Source organism: Dryas octopetala, chromosome 2, assembly GCF_963921425.1.
Source record: "Dryas octopetala chromosome 2, drDryOcto1.1, whole genome shotgun sequence".
NCBI lineage: Eukaryota > Viridiplantae > Streptophyta > Magnoliopsida > Rosales > Rosaceae > Dryas > Dryas octopetala.
This window is the reverse complement of record NC_141367.1, coordinates 31,839,464-31,859,009: the sequence shown is the minus strand read 5'-3', so window position 1 is coordinate 31,859,009 and position 19,546 is coordinate 31,839,464. Positions and strand designations below refer to the sequence as shown.

The window sequence follows — 19,546 nt, the reverse complement described above, 5'->3', positions numbered from 1 at the left end:
ATTTATGTTTACAAGCAATTTTAGTTCACCACCACCAAAATCATCTCTCTATTCCCTTACACCACCACCATCCTCACTCTACCTGCATCTCTCTCTCCCCTATCAGCTTTTTCTCTCTTTTTATCTCTATTGGGCATAATAGGTGAAATCCACCACAAACTCGCCACCAAAATTGGTGGTGGTGGGCTAAAATTGTTTGCAAACATAAACATAAGGATCAATTGACAATTTTGAAAATACAAGGACTAAAATTAATTGCAAGGTAAAACAAAAGAACTAAAAATGCATTTTTTTTCTTAATTTAACAAGTACCACACTGCCTTCCAAAGAAATTAAAGAAATGTGTTTGTTCTTCAAATATTGTATTACTAGTGTCTACACTTCTATTGTAAACCATTTTTTACTACTATATCCAAATGACTGAGGAATAACCCAGCTACCAGCTAAACATCTCCTATGTGGAAAAAAAAAAAAAAAAAAAAGATCTCAAGTTTAAATCTTGAACAATTAACAAAGATCAATATAATAGCATCGATAGGAGTTTAAGCGTCTTGTTTTCTCTGTTTATGTACAACGTCTATGATATTCCCATCTATTTAATACATTATGATGTATGTGCAAGCACATGTTTATGTGCTAGTCTGTTAAAAAATTGTGCCCATTGTTTCTTTTTTTCCTTCATTTTTGATACAAGGGGCCACAACCCACTTTGCTACACTAAGGAGGCAGGCAAGCCTAATGGTATCTTCCCACATAAGTAACCTTAGAACATCTGGAGGTCGATCCAAGACCATGAGACCAGGTACCACTAGGCAAACCCCAAAACGGGAACCCAACCTGTCTGCACATGAACCAGAAAATCTCATCTCTTTTGATAAACTCCCTGCAACAACCAACCAAGCCTTAGTTAAAACTTAAAACAAAGAAAGTCTGAAATAATGGCGACTATATAAGATCAAAAGCTACAAATTTGAGAGAGTGAGAACAAAACAGGAAGATAAATAAATAAACTTTTCCATATCCAACATGATTTCCACTATATTATGGAATAATTTTAAATATATGTCATCCCGAAAATCATAACCATAAAAGGCTGGATGTCTTTTTTACTTTAATTTATGCAAGCTTACCAGTATATTATGCAAACGTTAATGCATAATTGCTTTATTAAAATCTATGCAGAGAGAGAGAGAGAGAGAGAGAGAGAGAGAGTAACACATGATTAAGAAACAATACCTCATACCTGGCACTATGAGAATTCACGAAATAAAGAGACTACATTCCATGCATGCTCCTCCCCAGACTCACATCATGAGACAATAACAATACCACCCTGCAGAACCAGATACAACAACAATTATATCCACCAAAAAATATTTAAATTCTTTTAAACGGTTCTCAAACCATGAGAAACATAGGGAATTTTCTCACATCTTTCATCATAAACTTGTCTCGGAAACTAAGAGAGGGTAATAACCATTCCGAAACATAGAGGGAATGTTCTTCATGTCTTATAGGCAGATGATCATCTAGGAGGAAATAGATAAAATAAACATCCATAGTAAATGACAGCAACTAATCAGCAAGAATAATTTTTTCATTATGATTTATAAGAAAAAATTTAACAAAATTTTCAACCTGAAGCTCGTACAAGTATCTTGTGCGTAACAAAGGACTGCAAAGCAAAACAACAGATTAGAGGTACAAACACACAATCACACGAACTAGCATGCCAACTGGGCTTGGTAAACAGACAGTTATAAAGTGAAAGAAAAGGAAAATATCACTAACTAAAATATACATATTATAATTTTGAAATCAATTTATATTGCTTATAAAAACAAATTGATTTCAAAATGCCTACTTACAAATGAGCCTAGAATTATGCAAAGTAACTAAAAAACGAAATATGATAATAGCACACTGTAACCAGTAAATTATTAAATAACAAGTATGACATAGTTAAACATTGTCTCCTCAGGTTATATCTGCCCAGCAGCTATCAATAAATATTACCTGCCAGACGGATGGCATATACTCACGATATGGAAGTTGTCGAGTATTACTTGTTATATTTCTTAAATTTGAGACATCCAGCAAAGATTTATTTCTGAAATTCCAATTATGAGAGGATTATAGTACAATATATTAACAACCGAGACCAGAAAAGTAAAGCAAATCATGTATAGTTAGGGTGAAACCATAATAGCAGAAGAGCTTATATCCTAGGGGAAAAAAGAGATTGATTTTCATGTTATAGCAAAAATAACTAACAATTTAAACTGAAATCTTTTATACCTTCTATAAATGAAAATAAAGGTTGACTACTGATAACTCTGGAACTCACACTAAGAATCAATTAAATAAGGTTTTGCCTTTCTTTTTTTTATCTTTTCTCAATGTCCAATAAAATCAACTTAGCTGAAGTTAAAGTTTTTGAGCTTTCCAAGAAACTCACTGTTTGACCTCATCCACGCCATATGCATTCCCCAGAATTATTTCTTTTGTAGCTATAACGAGCATGGGATGCACCAGCAGAAGCTTTCTGATCTCCTGAACTACAGTGTCTGACACACTCTGAAGAGAGAGGCATTTCCTATACACCAGATTGTTTATTTTTTATATCAGAGTGATCCAAGAAATTAAAGATGGTAATGCTATGAACAAAAGTAACCAGCCAGATTGATTACCTCTTATCACCCCCCAACGGAAAGAATGTTGAACCACGATCTACCCAATGGAAAGGTCCAATACTGTTAAAATGGGTCAAATACAATGAGGTTAATAATTAAGTTAAAATGAACCCTGTCTGTTAAATCGTGCATATGTGCAGGTTTCTAAGCGATTCAAAATAGATAGGAGACATAACATAACATCTTAAAGCAATAACAATATAGAAAATAGGCAAATAAATAAAAAAATTTAATAGAAACAGAACATTTTATTAAAGGCGCATAATAAGACGAACAATGTGTACGTCTTATAAACCAACCATTACCAAAAACCAAAATGATAGAATGCAACAAAATTAAATAAAAGTTTAAAAAAAAAATCCACTCTAACAACAGCATAGGTTACCACTAGCCAGTAAATTTAAAATTGAAAGAATGATACAAAATTAATATTCCAGATTCTAAGACAAACCTGTCAATCATGAGCAATTTAATGCTAACTTTATGCACTTCTTTTTCCTTTTGAAGCTGATAGTGCAATGTCTATAATACAAGAAAAAAGTAAAAGAGGTATGAGGGGAAACTAAAATACAAAACCACTGTAAGTAAAAGAGCTCGCATGAAGAAAAGCAGTATTTTTAGAGATAGAGAAGATAATTCTACTCTTTTCTTTTCGATACTGAATGTAAGTTTATGTGAAGTGAAAGAGCTTCTTCACACCTTGAGAGTGGCAAGAAATTCAAGACTATCATAACAACGGACATACAAGAAGCGTCTCATGCACAAACCATACAATTCCTCATCGTAATGCATTGACCCTAAAACAAAATATGCAGAGCAAATTGTTTTAAGCAAATACCAAATAACAAGTCCTATTCTTCTTCGTAAATGAGGGAATCGGTATATATAAGACACCATACTCACCAATGGGTTCCCTAAGTCGGTGCTTCAGAACTTCCGAAAGGCGCAGAACGTCAAAACGACAATCCAAGTCAATGAACATTACCAAACGCTCCAAACCGCCATAGTGCACCCCATTCCACTCCTTGGGAAGAATGCAATTAACAGCAGCCTAATCAAACACCAAATAATTTACATTAAAACAAAATCAAATTTCTTTGTGAGATAGTAATAGAAACGAAGACTGACTTGAATGAGGATCTGGGTTTTGGCTGAAGAAGAGGGGCCGACGAGCTCCACCACATTGCCGACGCGGAGAGGGACACGATGGAGAGGCGGAATAAGCAAGAAGGGCCGCTCCGTTGAAACCCTAGATAGCATCTCGGCCGCCGTCTCGTCTCCGTAGATCCAACCTTTGGCAATGGCCGACATCTGTATGGTTCCTAATTCTGAGATTTTGAGCGGGAGTGGCACAATGTGCTCTGTGCCTCTCTAGACTCTATAGTATTTTCACCTTTTATAGTCGTTACTCGTTGCTATTTAGTATTTACAACGGCTAATTTCCTCTCTCGAGTCTCGACCCACTAATTAATTTTTTGTGACCTCTTAAAGTCTTAACAAATAAACTGACATAAAAATAAAATAAATAAATAAACTGAGACAAGCCTTCTATTCATTACCCCATTTATTTATTTATTTAATTTTAAAACTCAATTTAACCTTTAAAACCAAAATTTGCATTATTAACCCAACCCCACTTAATTTAGGGGGTGTCTTTAACTGAGATTTTAATGAATTTTAAAAGAGTTTGCAAATTTCATAAATTTTATGAATTCTTATTGATTTTTATAGGATTCATCAAAATTCAAAAGAAAATAGCTAAAATTCTCATGCCATTGACACCTCACCGCCACGGCACCCCTCCTCCCACGTTGACAACCAGTAACCCATCATCCTCTCACATTCTCTTAGGGGTGGGCATTTATTACCGAAATACCGAAACCGAACCCATACCATACCGTACCGTGTCAATGTTATACCGAAAAACAATACCGATTATATACCGTACCGATACCGTACCGTACCGAGTCTAAATCGGTATGGTATAGGTATGAAACTTTCAATACCGTGAAATACCGTACCGTACCGATATATTTTTAATTTAATTATTTAATATTTTTTTAATTAAGTGTTGCCATATCAGTGGCTATTTGGGCAAGTCTATAGACTATAATAGAAAGCCATTATCATGCTTTCTATACTTGGGTCTGAGTTGCTGTTGTGTTTTACTGTTTTACTCTTCATTTTGTCATTGTTGTAGTTTCTTTGGCATTGATATATATATATATATATATATATAGAATGGTGTGTGATTTATGGTCAGTTGCTTTCTTTTCTAATTCTGTGTTTACACTGGTTGATGATGAATTGGGTTAGAATTATATATGTGCTTAGTTAGTCGTTTGATGGTTAATTAAGGATCAATACCATCGGTCATAGTTCACAACAGAAATGAAAGGAACGTACAAGTTGGGTTTTGTTTTATCTTTTGGTTGGGAAAAAGTATTTCTTTTTGGTTGTTAAATATTGTTTTTTGACAAAAAAAAAAAAAAAGTTTAAAATGTTGGTATATACCGAAACCATACCGAACCATACCGAATTCATAAAACATTGGTATGGTATGGTACAAGTTTTAAAAATGTCCATACCGTACCGATACCGTACCGAATAAAAATTTCGGTATGGTATCGGTATGAGACTCATACCGTACCGTGCCCACCCCTACATTCTCTCTATCTTTTTCCTCTCTATTTCTCCATTCAATATTCTCTCATATTTGATTTATATTTCATTGTAATTTTTTTTGGTACAATATATTTTTGTTATCTTCATCATTTTAAAATTTAGTTGTGTTTTCAATTAAAAAGAAAAAAAGTTTGGTTATGCTTTGTAATGATTTATGTGAAGTTTGTGTTAGATTTGTGTGTGTTTTTATCAAATTTGTAAATTTTAAAATAGTGCAAAATATTTAGTAGACTAGGACTAGACACTCTTCATAGTCTTTTGGTAGTTGCTTATAGAATGCTCTTCATAGTGATTAGTACAAAAGAAGAACTTAAACTTGAAGTGTTTAGTAGCCAACCAATAAATTCTATGAAAAGTGTTCAATTATGATCCATTGAATATTATTCGATTTTCAAATATAAGGTGACATTTTAAATTTCAAACTATGACAAAACATATAAATTCAATAATATTATTTGAAGAGGGATTTTTTGCTGACCTCCTTATGGATCTGACTAGAGGGTCAAAGGGAGAGTGGGGGTAGACTCCACCAATGAGGAGGGGGTGTGTGGTGATGCTAATTGCTAGGTTATTTATCTTATGTGTAATTATTGAAATCTCAAGGGGTGTATGTGAAAAGACGATAAATCTCAGGGGGTGTGTGGTGATGCTAATTACACTTACACCCCCTGAGGTTTATCGTCTTTTCACATACATCCCTTGGGGTTTCAATAATTACACATATACCGCATGAGGTTTTAAAACTATTACATATAACCCCCTATAGTGAGACAAAAATGATGTAAGGTTAAATACTAATGGATTAAATAGCCTAATAAGATTATTCAAGGTGTAAGGTCCAACCTGAATATAAATATTTTTTTATTTTTATTTTTTTTCTGTAGGAGGTTATATGCAACAGTTTTAAAACCTTAGGGGGTGTATGTGTAATTATTGAAACTCTATGAGGTGTATGTGAAAAGATGATAAACCTCAAGATGTGTAAGTGTAATTAATTCGAAAAAAGTTAAAGGATATGAAGAACAAATGGGGGGTATAATAGAAGGTCCCATTCCTTTTTGGGTCATTTCAGAAGTTGCGTTAGAAAACCCAAAAGGCTAGGAACAAAAAGAAAGTAGGCCCAAACAAGAAAGGATTGGAAGGTAATAGGCGAGTCAAACGGAACAACTGGCCCATAATTTAGTATCCAACCTTTTTTAGTAGTCATTTAGTGTCAATTAAATGAAAGTTAAAAGGGGTAGGCGGATTGCCAATTACGGACTCATCTACAAAAAGTCAAAAACGAAAATCAGTTACCGACTTATTTGAAATCCACGGTCGAAAATCTTCCACCATCACAATCAAAGGGACCAAAGAAGTTACGCGTGAGATTTTGATTTTTCCCATATGCGCGCAAAAGGTCAGCCTCTCATGATTTCATCTAACTTGCAACTGTTCTTGTCGTCTCGTGTCTCGTGTCTCTCGTCCTTGTCTCTTTTTTTTTTTTTTTTCTTCTGGTCAAAATATCTCGTCCTTGTCAGGTTTTAAGTTTTTAACGTTAGTGTGCGCTATTCACTAGCGATGGACCGATAAAACTACGAAATGACCAAAAAACCCCTCCGCAAAATGCATTTTGCAAGTAGCTCCATGGCATTGGCCTCGAATTCGATCTGAAAAAACTCTGAGCTAGCTCGGGAGCGAAATACAGAGAAAGAAAAGAGACTGACAGAGATTGGATCTCCAAATCTGAGAAGAAAATGGCGGCCTTTATCAAGCTGGAGGATTCCCCAATGTTTCAGAAGCAGGTAATAAATATATATTCGGATTTCGGATTCTTATAGATACAAGTTTCAATCATTATAGTTAGATGATTTTGGAAATGGAATAATCGCACTATCTCACTGAAAATATCCTGATAATAGCTCAATTCTCTTGGTTTTTGGGACAAAGAGATATTTTCAGATGACAATGAGCTTTACTGGCTTGCAACAGAAATTTTGACTTGAATTACTCGTATCTATACATATATATACACTTTAAGATTGAGAAATTTGTAGCGGTGGGAACAGTTCTAGCAAGTTGCATGTTGATTAATTGCATGGAACTGATAAGAATGGGAATCTGAAGGCGGGGAGAGTCAAATTCTTAAGAAACTTTACTTGTGAAACTTCACTGGTTGACATATTTTGGTAGGTCTTACATGGATGATTCTTTTGCTAGGCATGGTAATTCTTGAGCATAACCCATGAATTCTTAAAATTTGACCTACCTAAGTAATAATGGTGGTGGCTGCAGTTTACATTTTTCATTGACATTGTTAAATTTGACACTAGCTATAGTTAAATATAACAATTCTATAAAACATAATGGTATTGTAGTATGCTAGATTTAATTACATAGGACCATGACATAGACTTATTGATGTTGTTGGTTTCTCTCCTCTTCTTCTATGGTATCAATGTGATCAATTTGTCTTCTTTAACAGGTATATTCTCTAGAACAGACGGCTGATGAGATGAAAGATCGCTGCCAAAACCTTTACAAAGGGTGTAAGAAGTTTGTGTAAGTGCCTTACATTATTCCCTATCCATTTTATTGATTCTATTAATGAATTGATAAATCAAATCCTAACTATGTGGTTGCATCTTCATCTTCGTCTTTGTTTCAGTTATTTTTGCAATTATTTATTAAATTTCAATATTTATCAAAACAACTCATTAGGAGTATAGAAAATAAGTGGCACCAATAGACATTCTCTTTTAATTCCTATCCCTATATATGTCTGTTCTTCAAAAACTAAGCTTGGCACAGGCAAGTTTTTGATTCTTGCCTTTGTTTTTTGTTTTTTCACAGTGCGGCTCTTGGAGAAGCATGCAATGGTGACACCACTTTTGCAGATTCTTTGGAAGAATTTGGTGGTGGACTGGATGATCCTGTTAGTGTATCCATAGGAGGTTGTTGGGATTCATATTTGTATTCTGCTTTACTTTCTCAATTTTGGGAAAAATGTCTAGAAATCATATAGGTGCCTCTTATGAATGATAATGATGATTTCCAATGTTTCATTGTAGTGTTTTCTTTAATAGGAAATGATCTTTATGGTAGTTAAAACTGCATTTAGTACAATAAACCAATTCAGTGAAAGAGAAAAGTGAAATTTTAGTATAATAAGCTTTAATTGTAGTGTAATTTTAGTGTAACATGGAAAAGTGAAAGAGACTCATATACTAATTTATTGGAAAAAAGAAAGAAAGCAATTCAGTTCAATAAGATTATGTTTATCATCCTATTTTAGATAGTTATTTTCATGTCATGTGGAACACATTCACTTTTGGTCTGAGTCGCACATAGATATTGCTTTCTGTTTTTGGTCTTTAATTTTGCTTTGATTTGACAGTTAAGTTCTGAAGAAAACAGGCTTGTCAGTAGTATAATGATAAATTTGAAAAATTATTATTTGTGTTGCTTGTGAACCTGGAGATGACCAATGCGGAAGAGGATTGGTGTAACTTGCTTTTTATGTGATATTTTTTTCCAGGTCCAGTAATATCCAAATTCATTACTGCATTTCATGAGCTTGCTACTTATAAAGAGCTTCTTCGCTCCCAAGTGAGTCCTCAGATAGCCAATCGATGGAAATAATCTTTCTAAATATGTTAAATGGTGAAACTTAGGCATGCTTTCTGTGCATTTTGTATTAATGATCAATCCCATTGGTGGCACATCATGTGATGGGGTTGATAACATATGAGGTTCAACTTTTCTTAAAACAAACCAAAAAGAAAGAATATATTTACGAGTAACATTATATTGAAAGTTCTTTTTTATTTTTTTCTGTTTTAAATAAATGGTTCACAAAATTATGCATTACAGGTTGAGCATGTGTTACTTGATCGGTTGATGCACTTTATGACAGTTGATCTGCATGATGCAAAGGTAATTCTTTGTTCCTTTTTAGCTTTTACTATAAGTTACACTAATGGAAATTGGTGCAGGCATTGAAGCAATAAGATAGATGGTAATGCATTTCTTGGATGGTATCTACTCTGGGCTAAGTTTTACAATATGCTATAAATTAAAATAAAATATTGCTCATGGATATCTAAGGATGCAAGATTTCTGATTTATTTATATTTTTTCCTGGGGGTGGGGGGGCATGAAACTTTTCTGTTGGCCATAAAAGACGTTGGAACTTTAGGTCCTGAATATTATCTCTCTTTTTTTTTAGTATGTGAAATTTGCAATGTCTGTTTATATATATGTCATATGTGTATGGACGTCCACATTTGAACCTTCCTATATATATACATATTTAAGAGAAACGCAATAGCTGCTACATCTCAAGTTTTCAAGAGCCAAAAAGACCAAAAAAAAAAAAAAAGAGATAAATTCAGGAAAGCTAAAAAGGAAAGCTTGGGGTTGATATTTCTTTTGTAGAACTTGTATGGCAGTTCATATACTGCATTTATGGTTCAGGATTTCATGTGCACTCTCACTAATTGTATACTTGAGCTCTGACTTATTAAGTCTTTTCTGAAAAAGAAATTAACAAAGCTTATTATTGTTATTATTGTCAAAAGCTTAGCCAATGCTCTGACATTGTTAATGCCTACCTTGTTACATATATTCAAGTCTTTTCATCTTCCTCAAGCTTTATAATGGAAGGAACAAGCTCTTGCATTTCTTGGGATTGTTTCTTATATAGAAGTTCTGGCTATTAAGATGAAGTTCTTAATACTTTTGCTTGCTTTTCTTTCCTTACATGCTTTTCTCTTAATTTTGCAGGAGTCCCGACGTCGCTTTGACAAATCTATACATGTATATGATCAGGTATTGCAGATCTCAATGTAAATTTTCTACTGGTGTGAATATATTTGAAATTGGACTAATGTGAGGCAATGATATTAATTATATATATTTATATTCTTTTATACTTCTATTAATTATTATAGGTGTTGTCCCTAAAAAAGGGGAAGCTTCTAATTGCTTGGTCCTACGTAGAATGCCATTGGGTCTGGGTTTTCCCAGAGCAGAATTTGTGTGGAAATCATTGAAAATGTTGTGTTCTGATATGAAGGAAGAGCTGATATATTATACATATTGGGGTTTGAAAACTGTACTTGTATGCATGCCATATAAGTGGAAGCATGATTTTACTTCGGTGTCTTATCTTTTCTATATGGATCCTCTTGATTAGCTTTCCACTTGGTCTCACTTTTATATCTCATGTACGTGGGTTGATATCTAATGAAATTGCATAAAATTTCATGTTACTCAATGCCAGGCACGGGAAAAGTTTGTGTCCTTAAAGAAGAATACACGGGGAGACATTGTTGCAGAACTAGAGGAGGTGTGTTCCTGTTAATTGAGCATTTACTAACTTCTTAGTAATTTCTTGACTACACACCCTCTTGTTAGAAAAATTGAGGAGCTCATCATCCCTTATTCATAACAGGATCTACAAAATTCAAAGTCAGAATTCGAGAAAAGCCGTTTCAACCTAGTATGACTTCTATGTTTGTAGATCTCTTTTGCACATGCCATGTTTTTTCTTTCTTCTTGTAATGACTTTCCTCTGTGATTTTAAGGACTGCAGGTAAACTCACTAATGAATATTGAAGCAAAAAAGAAGTACGAGTTTTTGGAATCTATTAGTGCAATAATGGATGCTCATCTGAGATACTTTAAGCTGGTCTGTTTGTGCAATTATTTGATGTTATCATCTTTACATGTGAATGTATTTCAGTCTAACATCTAAGTTTTATGGTTTAGGGATACGAGTTGCTGAGCCAAATGGAACCATATATTCACCAGGTATGAATGTAATTCACTTAGTTACGGATAAATTAAAGATTTCATTTCTTGAAAATAAGAGAGGTAAAGACTATACTGCCTGTAAGCTGAATTAGCCATGCATTGGGTTCAGCTCATAAATAATTAGTTAAGTTCAAATAGAGAAACTTTTGTACCGACCAAACTAGAAGACGAGCCCAGACATTCCCCTTAGTGAAATTCTTCTCAATTGGGGAGTAGTGTTGTATCGAGTGCTTACTGGGAAGCTGATGTTTCTAAGTTTTTGAATGTAATTTGGGTGGCCACCGTTTCTGGTTTCTGTATGGTTCAGTGATGTTTTTCCTGTATTTTAGTGTTGTGCCCTGTTGTTGATGAAGGGTAGCATCTTTTGTGGACTGCTGGTCCACTTTGGTGGTACTTTTCTTCTCTTTAAAATTTTAATACAAATATTCTGTTTCTAATTTATAAAAAAAAAAAAAGATTAGCCCTCCTTATTGGGAATGTTGGATTCCATGAGTTTTTTAAAACCCCATTTGAAAGAATGGGAATGCGGATACCTAGCATTTGATTCTGTGAAACAAACATAGCCTGAGAGATGGATAACATTGGCTATGTTTGCCCTGGGGAGTTCTGAACCCTGATTTTTGTGAATAAAGTAAGTCAGTACATCCTCATACCGACAACCCAAATGATATTCAAAATTGTTCATCCAGTGATATTATTCACCGAACTCTCTCTCTCTCAGAATGAAACTTCAATTCATCTCTTGATTTTTATTAATTTGTAGTTTATTTTTTTTTTCTCTCTTTACATGTTTACTGAAGAAATATAAGATTATTTCAACTGTTTAATTTACTGCTTTTCCTCAAATCAGGTGTTAACATATGCGCAACAATCTAAAGAACAGGCCACTGTTGAACAAGACAAACTTCACAAAAGGATTCAGGAATATAGGACACAAGCTGAGCTGGACAGTTTACGAACTTCTGGTAATATTGAGCCTTCTGCAGGGGTGGATGGAAATCGTGCCTTTGGTTTGACTTCTTACAAGAACATAGAAGCACTCATGCAGTCCAATGCAAATGGGAAGGTAATAGAATTGGTTTAAGAAGTCTCTTTTCAGTGTCACAGTAGTAAGTTCCTTTTTTGCATGATTGCATCTTTTCTTAATATGAGTTTTCTTGCGATATGTATAAAATGTTTAAATCTATCTTCTATTTTTTACTTCTAAGAGTACCCTATTATTTGTATGGTTGGAACTCAATTTTTAATAAATATTATGTTGCTTTATTGGTAGTACTATTGTGTTGCAAAGAAGGATCATCACATAATTCTTTATTTTGTTTCATATTTTAGGTCCAGACAATCAAGCAAGGATATCTATTGAAACGATCTTCAAGTTTGAGGGGAGATTGGAAGAGGAGGTTTTTCGTACTGAACAGTCAAGGGGCTTTATTTTATTACAGAATTAAGGGTACCAAACCCATGGTGTGTTACATGTTTTTTTTTAATAAAAAAATAGGAAACATTACTTTTATTAAAAAGAAAAAGAAAGGATACAGAAAAGACGGACAGAAGTTCTTCTATGCGTAAACCTATATATACAAACCACAGAATTACAAGAAAAAACATTACAATTAGTCTATAGCTCCTTCCCAGTGAAGATGAATTATGCTAAAGGGAAATAAACATGAATTAGTACATTTATTTTCCTTTTCTCGAAATCCCCTTCTCCTCACTATTCCATTGACTGAATTTATATTTTAACTAAACACAAAAACAAGAGAAATTATGCTATACATTTATTCTTACAACCATCAGGCATTTATACTATTTTCTCTAATTATTATTGTCCTTAATTTTGGAATAATGTATCTTTGAATGACTTTTAAATAAGTTAACTAATCCAAATACGTGATATTCCAGAGATGATGTTGTTAGCTTTGTTGCAATACACACTGCTGATTTTTCTTTTTTTCTTGTACCCATCACCATCATAGGGACCTCATTCACATCAACACTTTACGCGTTCAGCTGAACATAACAGTGGTGTGTTCAGTAGATTTCGTTCAAGGAATAGGGTAGCGTCACCTAATGAAAACATTCTGGGATGTCGTACTGTTGATCTGCGCACCTCAACAATAAAGATGGATGCAGAGGATACAGATCTTCGACTTTGCTTCAGAATAATATCCCCATTGAAAACTTACACATTGCAGGTAATTAGTTGATTAGTTGATTGGTTGTTGGTTATTGCACTGTGATGACATATTGTGGAACATTAACTGTGTGCATATCTTAACTCATCTCAAGATAACCATAATACCAACTACTTGAGGTCAGCTGTTATACCAATAATTTGAAGGCATAACACCTTTAAAACCTGAAACAAAGATTGTAAGCCAAGAACACTAGCACTCCTGGTTTGCTGTTGCATTGTCACCTCTTGCATTCTTTATTTCTTCAAAATCAATAGTTATATATTTGAAGTATTTCGGATAACATTGTGACTGGCCACATTTTCCACTCTGCATTGGTCAGGCTGAAAATGAGGCAGATAGGATGGATTGGACAAACAAAATAACAGGAGCTATTGCTTCTCTTCTGAATTCTCAGCTTCTTGGAGAGGTCCATCCCTCAAAAGCTTTGTACTGCATAACTAAATATCATGATATGTATTTAAACATTAAACTTTCTACTAACAAAGGTTAGTGTATCTTCTGCAGCCACATCCTCGAGACATGAATCTCGAGCGTGGTATATCTGCTCTTGGTACTTCTGATGTTCATGGACCAGATAGCAATGAAAGTTCAGAAAATAACATAAAATTCAACAGAGTAGATTCTGTCTGTAGTATTCTCAGGCGCATCCCTGGAAATGATATTTGTGCAGAGTGCAGTGCTCCTGAGCCTGATTGGGCATCTCTTAATCTTGGCATACTGGTGTGCATTGAATGTTCTGGTGTTCATCGGAATCTTGGTGTACATATTTCAAAGGTGTGCAAAGAAATGAAAAGTTGAGAATTGATTGTGTTTTGGTTTCTTGTCATGAAAAAAAAAAAAAAAATTGTTTGGGTCTTTGGTTATGTTGGGTGCTTAATTTTCTTTTCTATGACATTCTTTGCTCTACGATAGGTGTTAACTAAACTTCCAGTATAATAACACTTTTTTTTTTGTTATTTTTCTTTTGGCCTACCCTTGCATGCAATTAATTATTTGAATTGTCTATAAAAATTCATGTATGTTAATACATTTACAATTTTTTGTACCCAAAAAACCATACCTATCCAACTAATAACAAGAACCTTAACATATAATAAATTTAAAATTTACAGTCGTGTTGATCAAATCCTGTATGAACATATTATTTTGAAATTCTCTATAGCGATTACTATGCAGTAAAGAACTATAGAAAATAACCTGGCTTATGCATTATGATATGTTTATCATGAATTCCCATTTGAAATCCCACAGTTAAAGAGTACTTTGGACTATTATCTGCAGGTGAGATCTCTAACATTAGATGTCAAGGTTTGGGAACCTACAATCGTGGACTTATTTCGCAACTTGGGTAATGCTTATTGTAACTCTGTATGGGAGGGAAAGCTTCTACTAGAGAATGAAAGGTAAGAATTCCATTAGTATTTATAATATTGGAAAAATATTATTGTTGATTTCCACATTGAAGTTTACTATGTGAAAGCTTAAAATAATGTAATCATGGATCTGTGCTTTTTTTTCTTTATGGGTTTCAATTAATGACACATCAGAAATTTAAATGCTAAGTATAAGATGTTGAAACCTAATTACGAAGAATGTTTAAATTCAGTACCATCAACAAATTTTCTAGTCCGTATTGATTTCTTTACTTTTTAAATATACAAATGTTTGAATTTTGCACAATAAAGCTTTTTGCCCAACAAAAAAGCTTATATTTAGAACCTTTCAAGTATGTTCAGCCTACAAGTAAAAAATAATTCATAAAAGACAGATCCTACTGCCCAGTCCATTGATAATTTTATACCTCCACAACCACCTCCCCCACCCAGACTCAAATTAACAAAAGAAGCATGATCCATATTTCAGTCATGCACTATTAGTTCTTATGTTGGTGCATGCACGGCACATGGAAACTTCCAAGACAAATGCAAGGCTAGGAAATGGCTTCCTTTAATCCTTTCCTAACTGCTGATTTTAGGTAATTAACGTGCTTTGTGGTATTAGAAGTTAAGTATACTGCTGTGTAATTCCAGTTGTATGTAAAAATCATTTGCAGAGTGGATGGCTCAAATGCCATGAGGCATTCACTTTCAAAACCAGGCCCCAATGATGCAAATCAGCATAAGGAAATATACATTCAAGCAAAGGTAAGCTGTTAAATGCTTTTCTTCATTTCTGTATTATGGAAATGCATATAACCTATGAAAAGACAAAAAGAAAAAGAGAGAGAAGAAAAAGCAAAAGTGTGAGGAAATGCGCTCATCTCTTGTAATAGCTTGAAAGTTTCATTAGTTTTTCTTGAACATATTTTTAGTTAATATTACCACAGATGAAAAAAAATAATGGTGAATCTTAAAGAACCAACTTTTAAAAAAAGTTCAATATGATAGGATACGGGTACAGCAATGGATAACAGACACTAATATAGAAGTTTACTTGTCCCTTCTCTTTGTCATTTGTAAGTATCTTCGTATTTTACTCTTTGAACACATCATCCAGTTATCTTCCAATTTTCATGGTGTTCTGCATTACTCTTCCTATCACCTTCCATTTTCCACGGTGTTTTGCATTAGTCTTGATTTTCTTTTATGGTGTGATTAAGAAAAAAGATGTAATTGTAATGTGAAGAATAATACTTTGTTGCCCACAAGCAGTATGTAGAGAAAGTGATGGTCCTTAGAGATGTAGCTGTATCTGGCATGCCTCTTCTTGGAGCAAGTATATGGCAAGCAGTCAAGACTGGTAATTTACAAGAAGTCTATCGACTTATTGTGATGTCAGATGTGAATATCATCGACACCACATTTGATGATGCGGTTGGTGTTGATTTATATCACCATGTCGATGCACAAAACCGGGAGTCAGGTCTTCACACAATAGACTCCAACGATCCAGCAGCATGTGAGAGAATCAAGGACTCCAATGAGCCAGGGAACTGTCTTCAAGGTTGTTCATTATTGCATGTGGCTTGTCACAGTGGCAATTCGTTGATGGTTGAATTGTTGCTGCAATATGGTGCCAACATAAATCTGCGTGATTTCCATGGAAGGACTCCTTTGCACCACTGTATCTCCAGTGGGAACCATTCGTTGGCAAAGTTTCTACTTAGGAGGTAACATATCTATTTCGGTTGAAAACTGTGCTTCGTATGAAAGAGGAAACAATTTTTTTATTCTTAGAATTAATCAGAAAACTTATTGTCCTTTTGGTAAGTAAGAGGACTTTTAAAAATTGACTTGAACTGACTGATATCATCTCCATACCTATATATAGTAATTATGGGAAGGCCCTTGCAATTGTATGATCCTTTAGCTTTTGGATGCCCTAATTTCAATTGACTAGTAAACAAGTAAAATTCTAAAAGAACCTGATTACATGTTTCGATTTTCCATTCATGTAAAACATTCATGAAAGCTTTTAAGTAAAGATTCTGGTGTGGTAGTGCCATGCCATGTACTAACATATTAGTTGTGCAGAGGCGCACGTCCATCTATTCAAGATGGAGGAGGGCACAGTGCACTGGAAAGAGCAATGGAGATGGGGGCAATTACAGATGAGGAGTTATTCATACAACTTTCTGAATCTGAGTGAGACAGAAAATTCTACCCAATGTGCTACTGCGAGAAACCCCTATTGACTTGATTTGATTGACTGACTATGAGCATGAATAAAGCCTAAATTCCACCCAAGTTTCCTATTTGTTAATTTTTTCAAGGTGTTCACAAATATTATTTTCTATGTGAAGCTCAAAATCAGGCGTTGAATGCAGTTCAAATATTATACTCCAATGGATTGCATATATCTTATGTTTGCTACAAAGAGTTTCCAAAATGTATGTTCCTAGCTAGAAATGGAACACAATATTACATATTCAGCCACCTGAGTCACCTGACAGCTCTCATCTTCTTCAAAATTTTGTTTTCCAGGTGAATACTATGACTTCAAAATTGGGCCACTATTAAACATTAACTGTTAAATTGCAGCTGCTAGATCTTTTGTTGGTTGCTTCAAAAACTGTTTGAATCAGGCTCAATCGTTGATCGTAATCCACCACGAATCATCATTTGGGAGTAAAACTCAGCATGTTCCTTGAAACCAAAAGAAAGTACTGCTATCATTTCTCTTGTAATGAACACACGGCAAAACATATGGATAACTTGTTGGTTTACACAACAGTTTTAAGAGTCGTTAAAAAGAGCTTCCACAGTCATTTATGCAAAGCGTATGCTACCATAGAAGAACATACCTTTACTGTAACGACAACAACAGCGACACCAATTTCCCTCGATTTATGAAACAGTGTTCTAGCATCATCAGGGGTAACAGATGGAACAGCTTGGGGCAAGACCTTTGCAACTATAAAAGAACAAAGACAGATAACTAAGTAAGTACCTTACAGAAGAAGCCTATTAATTACACAATGCCATCCCAACAAGGCACAAAAGTAATCAAAGTTGAGAAATTACCTAATTTCTCAGTATGGCGAATATCATCAATAAGCAAAACTCTGTAACTATCTCCACTTCCAATACCTCTCTTGTCCTTCAGTCGTCCAATATCTCCGCCTGTAATTACACCATTAAACAAATGGAAATTTCACTTCAGAAACTCAATAATACATAGTGAAGTTCAATTGGGTTTATTCTGTTTTGTCATATTTAATTTTTCATAACAAAACTAAACAACCCAATTCAATTCTTCACTTGAAGAAAAAATCCCAGATTTTCTTTTCAGCAAAACATTAATGGGGGGAAAGAAGAAAGAGAGAGCTAAAAGATAAAAGTAGGTTCCTTGTTGAAGTTGGGTAGCAGGGTCGAACTGGGATTGGTCAAACTTGGGGCGGTCCAAAACCCCAGCACCACCCTTGGAAGACCCAAACCTGGCCTTCACAGCCATGCCACCTCCCCGTCTTTCTTGGCCTTCCTTCACAGCCACAATCTTAGAACAGCTGCGAGCTGGAGACGAAGGAGGAGCTAAACCAACAATCTTAGTCAGGGAAAACGCCGACGTCGTCGTTGTTCCTGCAACAGCCATGTTCGCCTCTTTTTGAACAACACACAAAGATTGCAGAGTTTTCAATCTTTTCAAGGTTGCAACCTTGTCAGTGGGTGCCTCTCAACTCGGAGTGAGGTTGATCACTTATGTAGGGCTCATCTTAACTTAAATTAAATTATCAATTTTAATAATTGCGTCTAAATTATTGGTCCTCATTTTTTACTAGAATTTTTCTTTTTTTGGGGCCTGTAAAAATGATTGGAAATGACTCAATGAGTGACTGTCATTCATTTGCATCTACAGATTTTCTTTCCAGAAATCTCTGGATACTTTTTTTTTTTTCTTTTCTTATTTCTTATTTAGATTATGCTTTTTTATGGGAAACTTTTAAAATTACGACTTTTGACCTTTTTTTAGAGTTTTAAAAATTGAATTCCCTGCTCCCATTGAGAAGTGTTAGAATCAATTGAGGTCAAGCCATGTTTGAGAAAAATTCTAGCACATACTTGAAAGTTAAAATTTTAAAAATATATAAAAAAAAAAGAAAGATTAAAAATCTTTAAATAACACAAATTTTGACCAATTATAAAAAAATTTCCTCTTTTATTTCAAATTCAAGATTCAGATTCACTCACTCACATTGCCAAAAAAAAAAAGATTCACTAACTCACAAGATTTTTCTTTGAGGGCTGCTATTTGCACGCTTTTTTTTTTTTTTCTTTTTGCACACCATTTCTTTTAAAAAATAAAAATAAAAACTCAAGAGAAAAGACCTTATACCCCATCCATTTTTCTTTTTGCACACCTTTCCTAAACAGAAAAAAAAAAACACACACACACCCATCCCCGATCACCTCTCTCTCCACCTCTTCTCTCTCCGGCACACACCCATCCTCGACCACGTCGAGCAGCCTACCACCACCGGTGACCACCCCACCCCCTCCTTGCCCCTCTCTCCTCTCTCCCTTTCTCTCTTTTGCTCTCTTTTTCCCCACCCCCACTCTCTCTTCTTTTTCTTCCCCCTACCTCGACCACCTCCCTCCACCCCCACCCCCACCCTAACCCGACCCACCCCCTCTCTCCTGTCCACTCCACAACTACTCCTCCAACTAGCTCACCATCGCACGCCGGAGAGAAGAAAACTTAAAAAAAAAAAAAAAAAAAAATGCAGCGGGTTCGGCG

At 34.7% G+C, this 19,546-nt stretch overlaps 3 protein-coding genes across 5 annotated transcripts; 1 reads left to right on the top strand and 2 right to left on the bottom strand.

Moving 5' to 3' along the window:
• Nucleotides 1-633: 633 nt before the first annotated feature.
• XRCC2 (homolog of X-ray repair cross complementing 2 (XRCC2)) lies at nucleotides 634-4,168 on the bottom strand. Of its 2 annotated transcripts, none has more exons than XM_086233394.1 (11): nucleotides 3,822-4,168; nucleotides 3,597-3,744; nucleotides 3,393-3,490; nucleotides 3,145-3,215; nucleotides 2,691-2,753; nucleotides 2,459-2,596; nucleotides 2,017-2,110; nucleotides 1,639-1,675; nucleotides 1,432-1,529; nucleotides 1,237-1,333; nucleotides 634-883 (listed from the first exon to the last, which is right to left on the bottom strand). In XM_086233394.1, exons 1-10 carry the CDS (start codon nucleotides 4,002-4,004, stop codon nucleotides 1,310-1,312), a joined length of 954 nt encoding a protein of 317 aa, XP_086089520.1. In that variant the 5' UTR covers nucleotides 4,005-4,168; the 3' UTR covers nucleotides 634-883; nucleotides 1,237-1,309. The 2 variants fall into 2 exon arrangements, with proteins under 2 accessions (XP_086089520.1, XP_086089519.1); XM_086233393.1 differs by having other exon boundaries at nucleotides 1,244-1,333.
• Nucleotides 4,169-7,021: 2,853 nt separating this feature from the next.
• LOC147295766 (ADP-ribosylation factor GTPase-activating protein AGD4-like) lies at nucleotides 7,022-16,982 on the top strand. 2 transcript variants are annotated; one of them, XM_086230769.1, is made up of 19 exons: nucleotides 7,022-7,162; nucleotides 7,843-7,919; nucleotides 8,211-8,311; nucleotides 8,896-8,966; nucleotides 9,231-9,293; nucleotides 10,143-10,187; nucleotides 10,642-10,707; nucleotides 10,813-10,860; nucleotides 10,954-11,049; nucleotides 11,130-11,171; nucleotides 12,025-12,240; nucleotides 12,507-12,638; nucleotides 13,151-13,369; nucleotides 13,692-13,778; nucleotides 13,877-14,146; nucleotides 14,654-14,775; nucleotides 15,426-15,516; nucleotides 16,024-16,481; nucleotides 16,846-16,982. In XM_086230769.1, the coding sequence occupies exons 1-19, from the start codon at nucleotides 7,115-7,117 to the stop codon at nucleotides 16,958-16,960; spliced, it is 2,367 nt and encodes a 788-aa protein (XP_086086895.1). In that variant the 5' UTR covers nucleotides 7,022-7,114; the 3' UTR covers nucleotides 16,961-16,982. The 2 variants fall into 2 exon arrangements, with proteins under 2 accessions (XP_086086895.1, XP_086086896.1); XM_086230770.1 differs by lacking the exons at nucleotides 7,022-7,162; nucleotides 7,843-7,919; nucleotides 8,211-8,311; ... (2 more) ...; nucleotides 10,143-10,187; nucleotides 10,642-10,707 and having other exon boundaries at nucleotides 10,946-11,049.
• A 151-nt stretch (nucleotides 16,983-17,133) lies between these two features.
• On the bottom strand, nucleotides 17,134-18,493 carry LOC147295765 (ATP-dependent Clp protease adapter protein CLPS2, chloroplastic-like). Its single transcript, XM_086230771.1, has 4 exons — nucleotides 18,162-18,493; nucleotides 17,836-17,936; nucleotides 17,616-17,725; nucleotides 17,134-17,457 (listed from the first exon to the last, which is right to left on the bottom strand). The coding sequence occupies exons 1-4, from the start codon at nucleotides 18,401-18,403 to the stop codon at nucleotides 17,377-17,379; spliced, it is 534 nt and encodes a 177-aa protein (XP_086086897.1). The 5' UTR covers nucleotides 18,404-18,493; the 3' UTR covers nucleotides 17,134-17,376.
• Nucleotides 18,494-19,546: the final 1,053 nt, after the last annotated feature.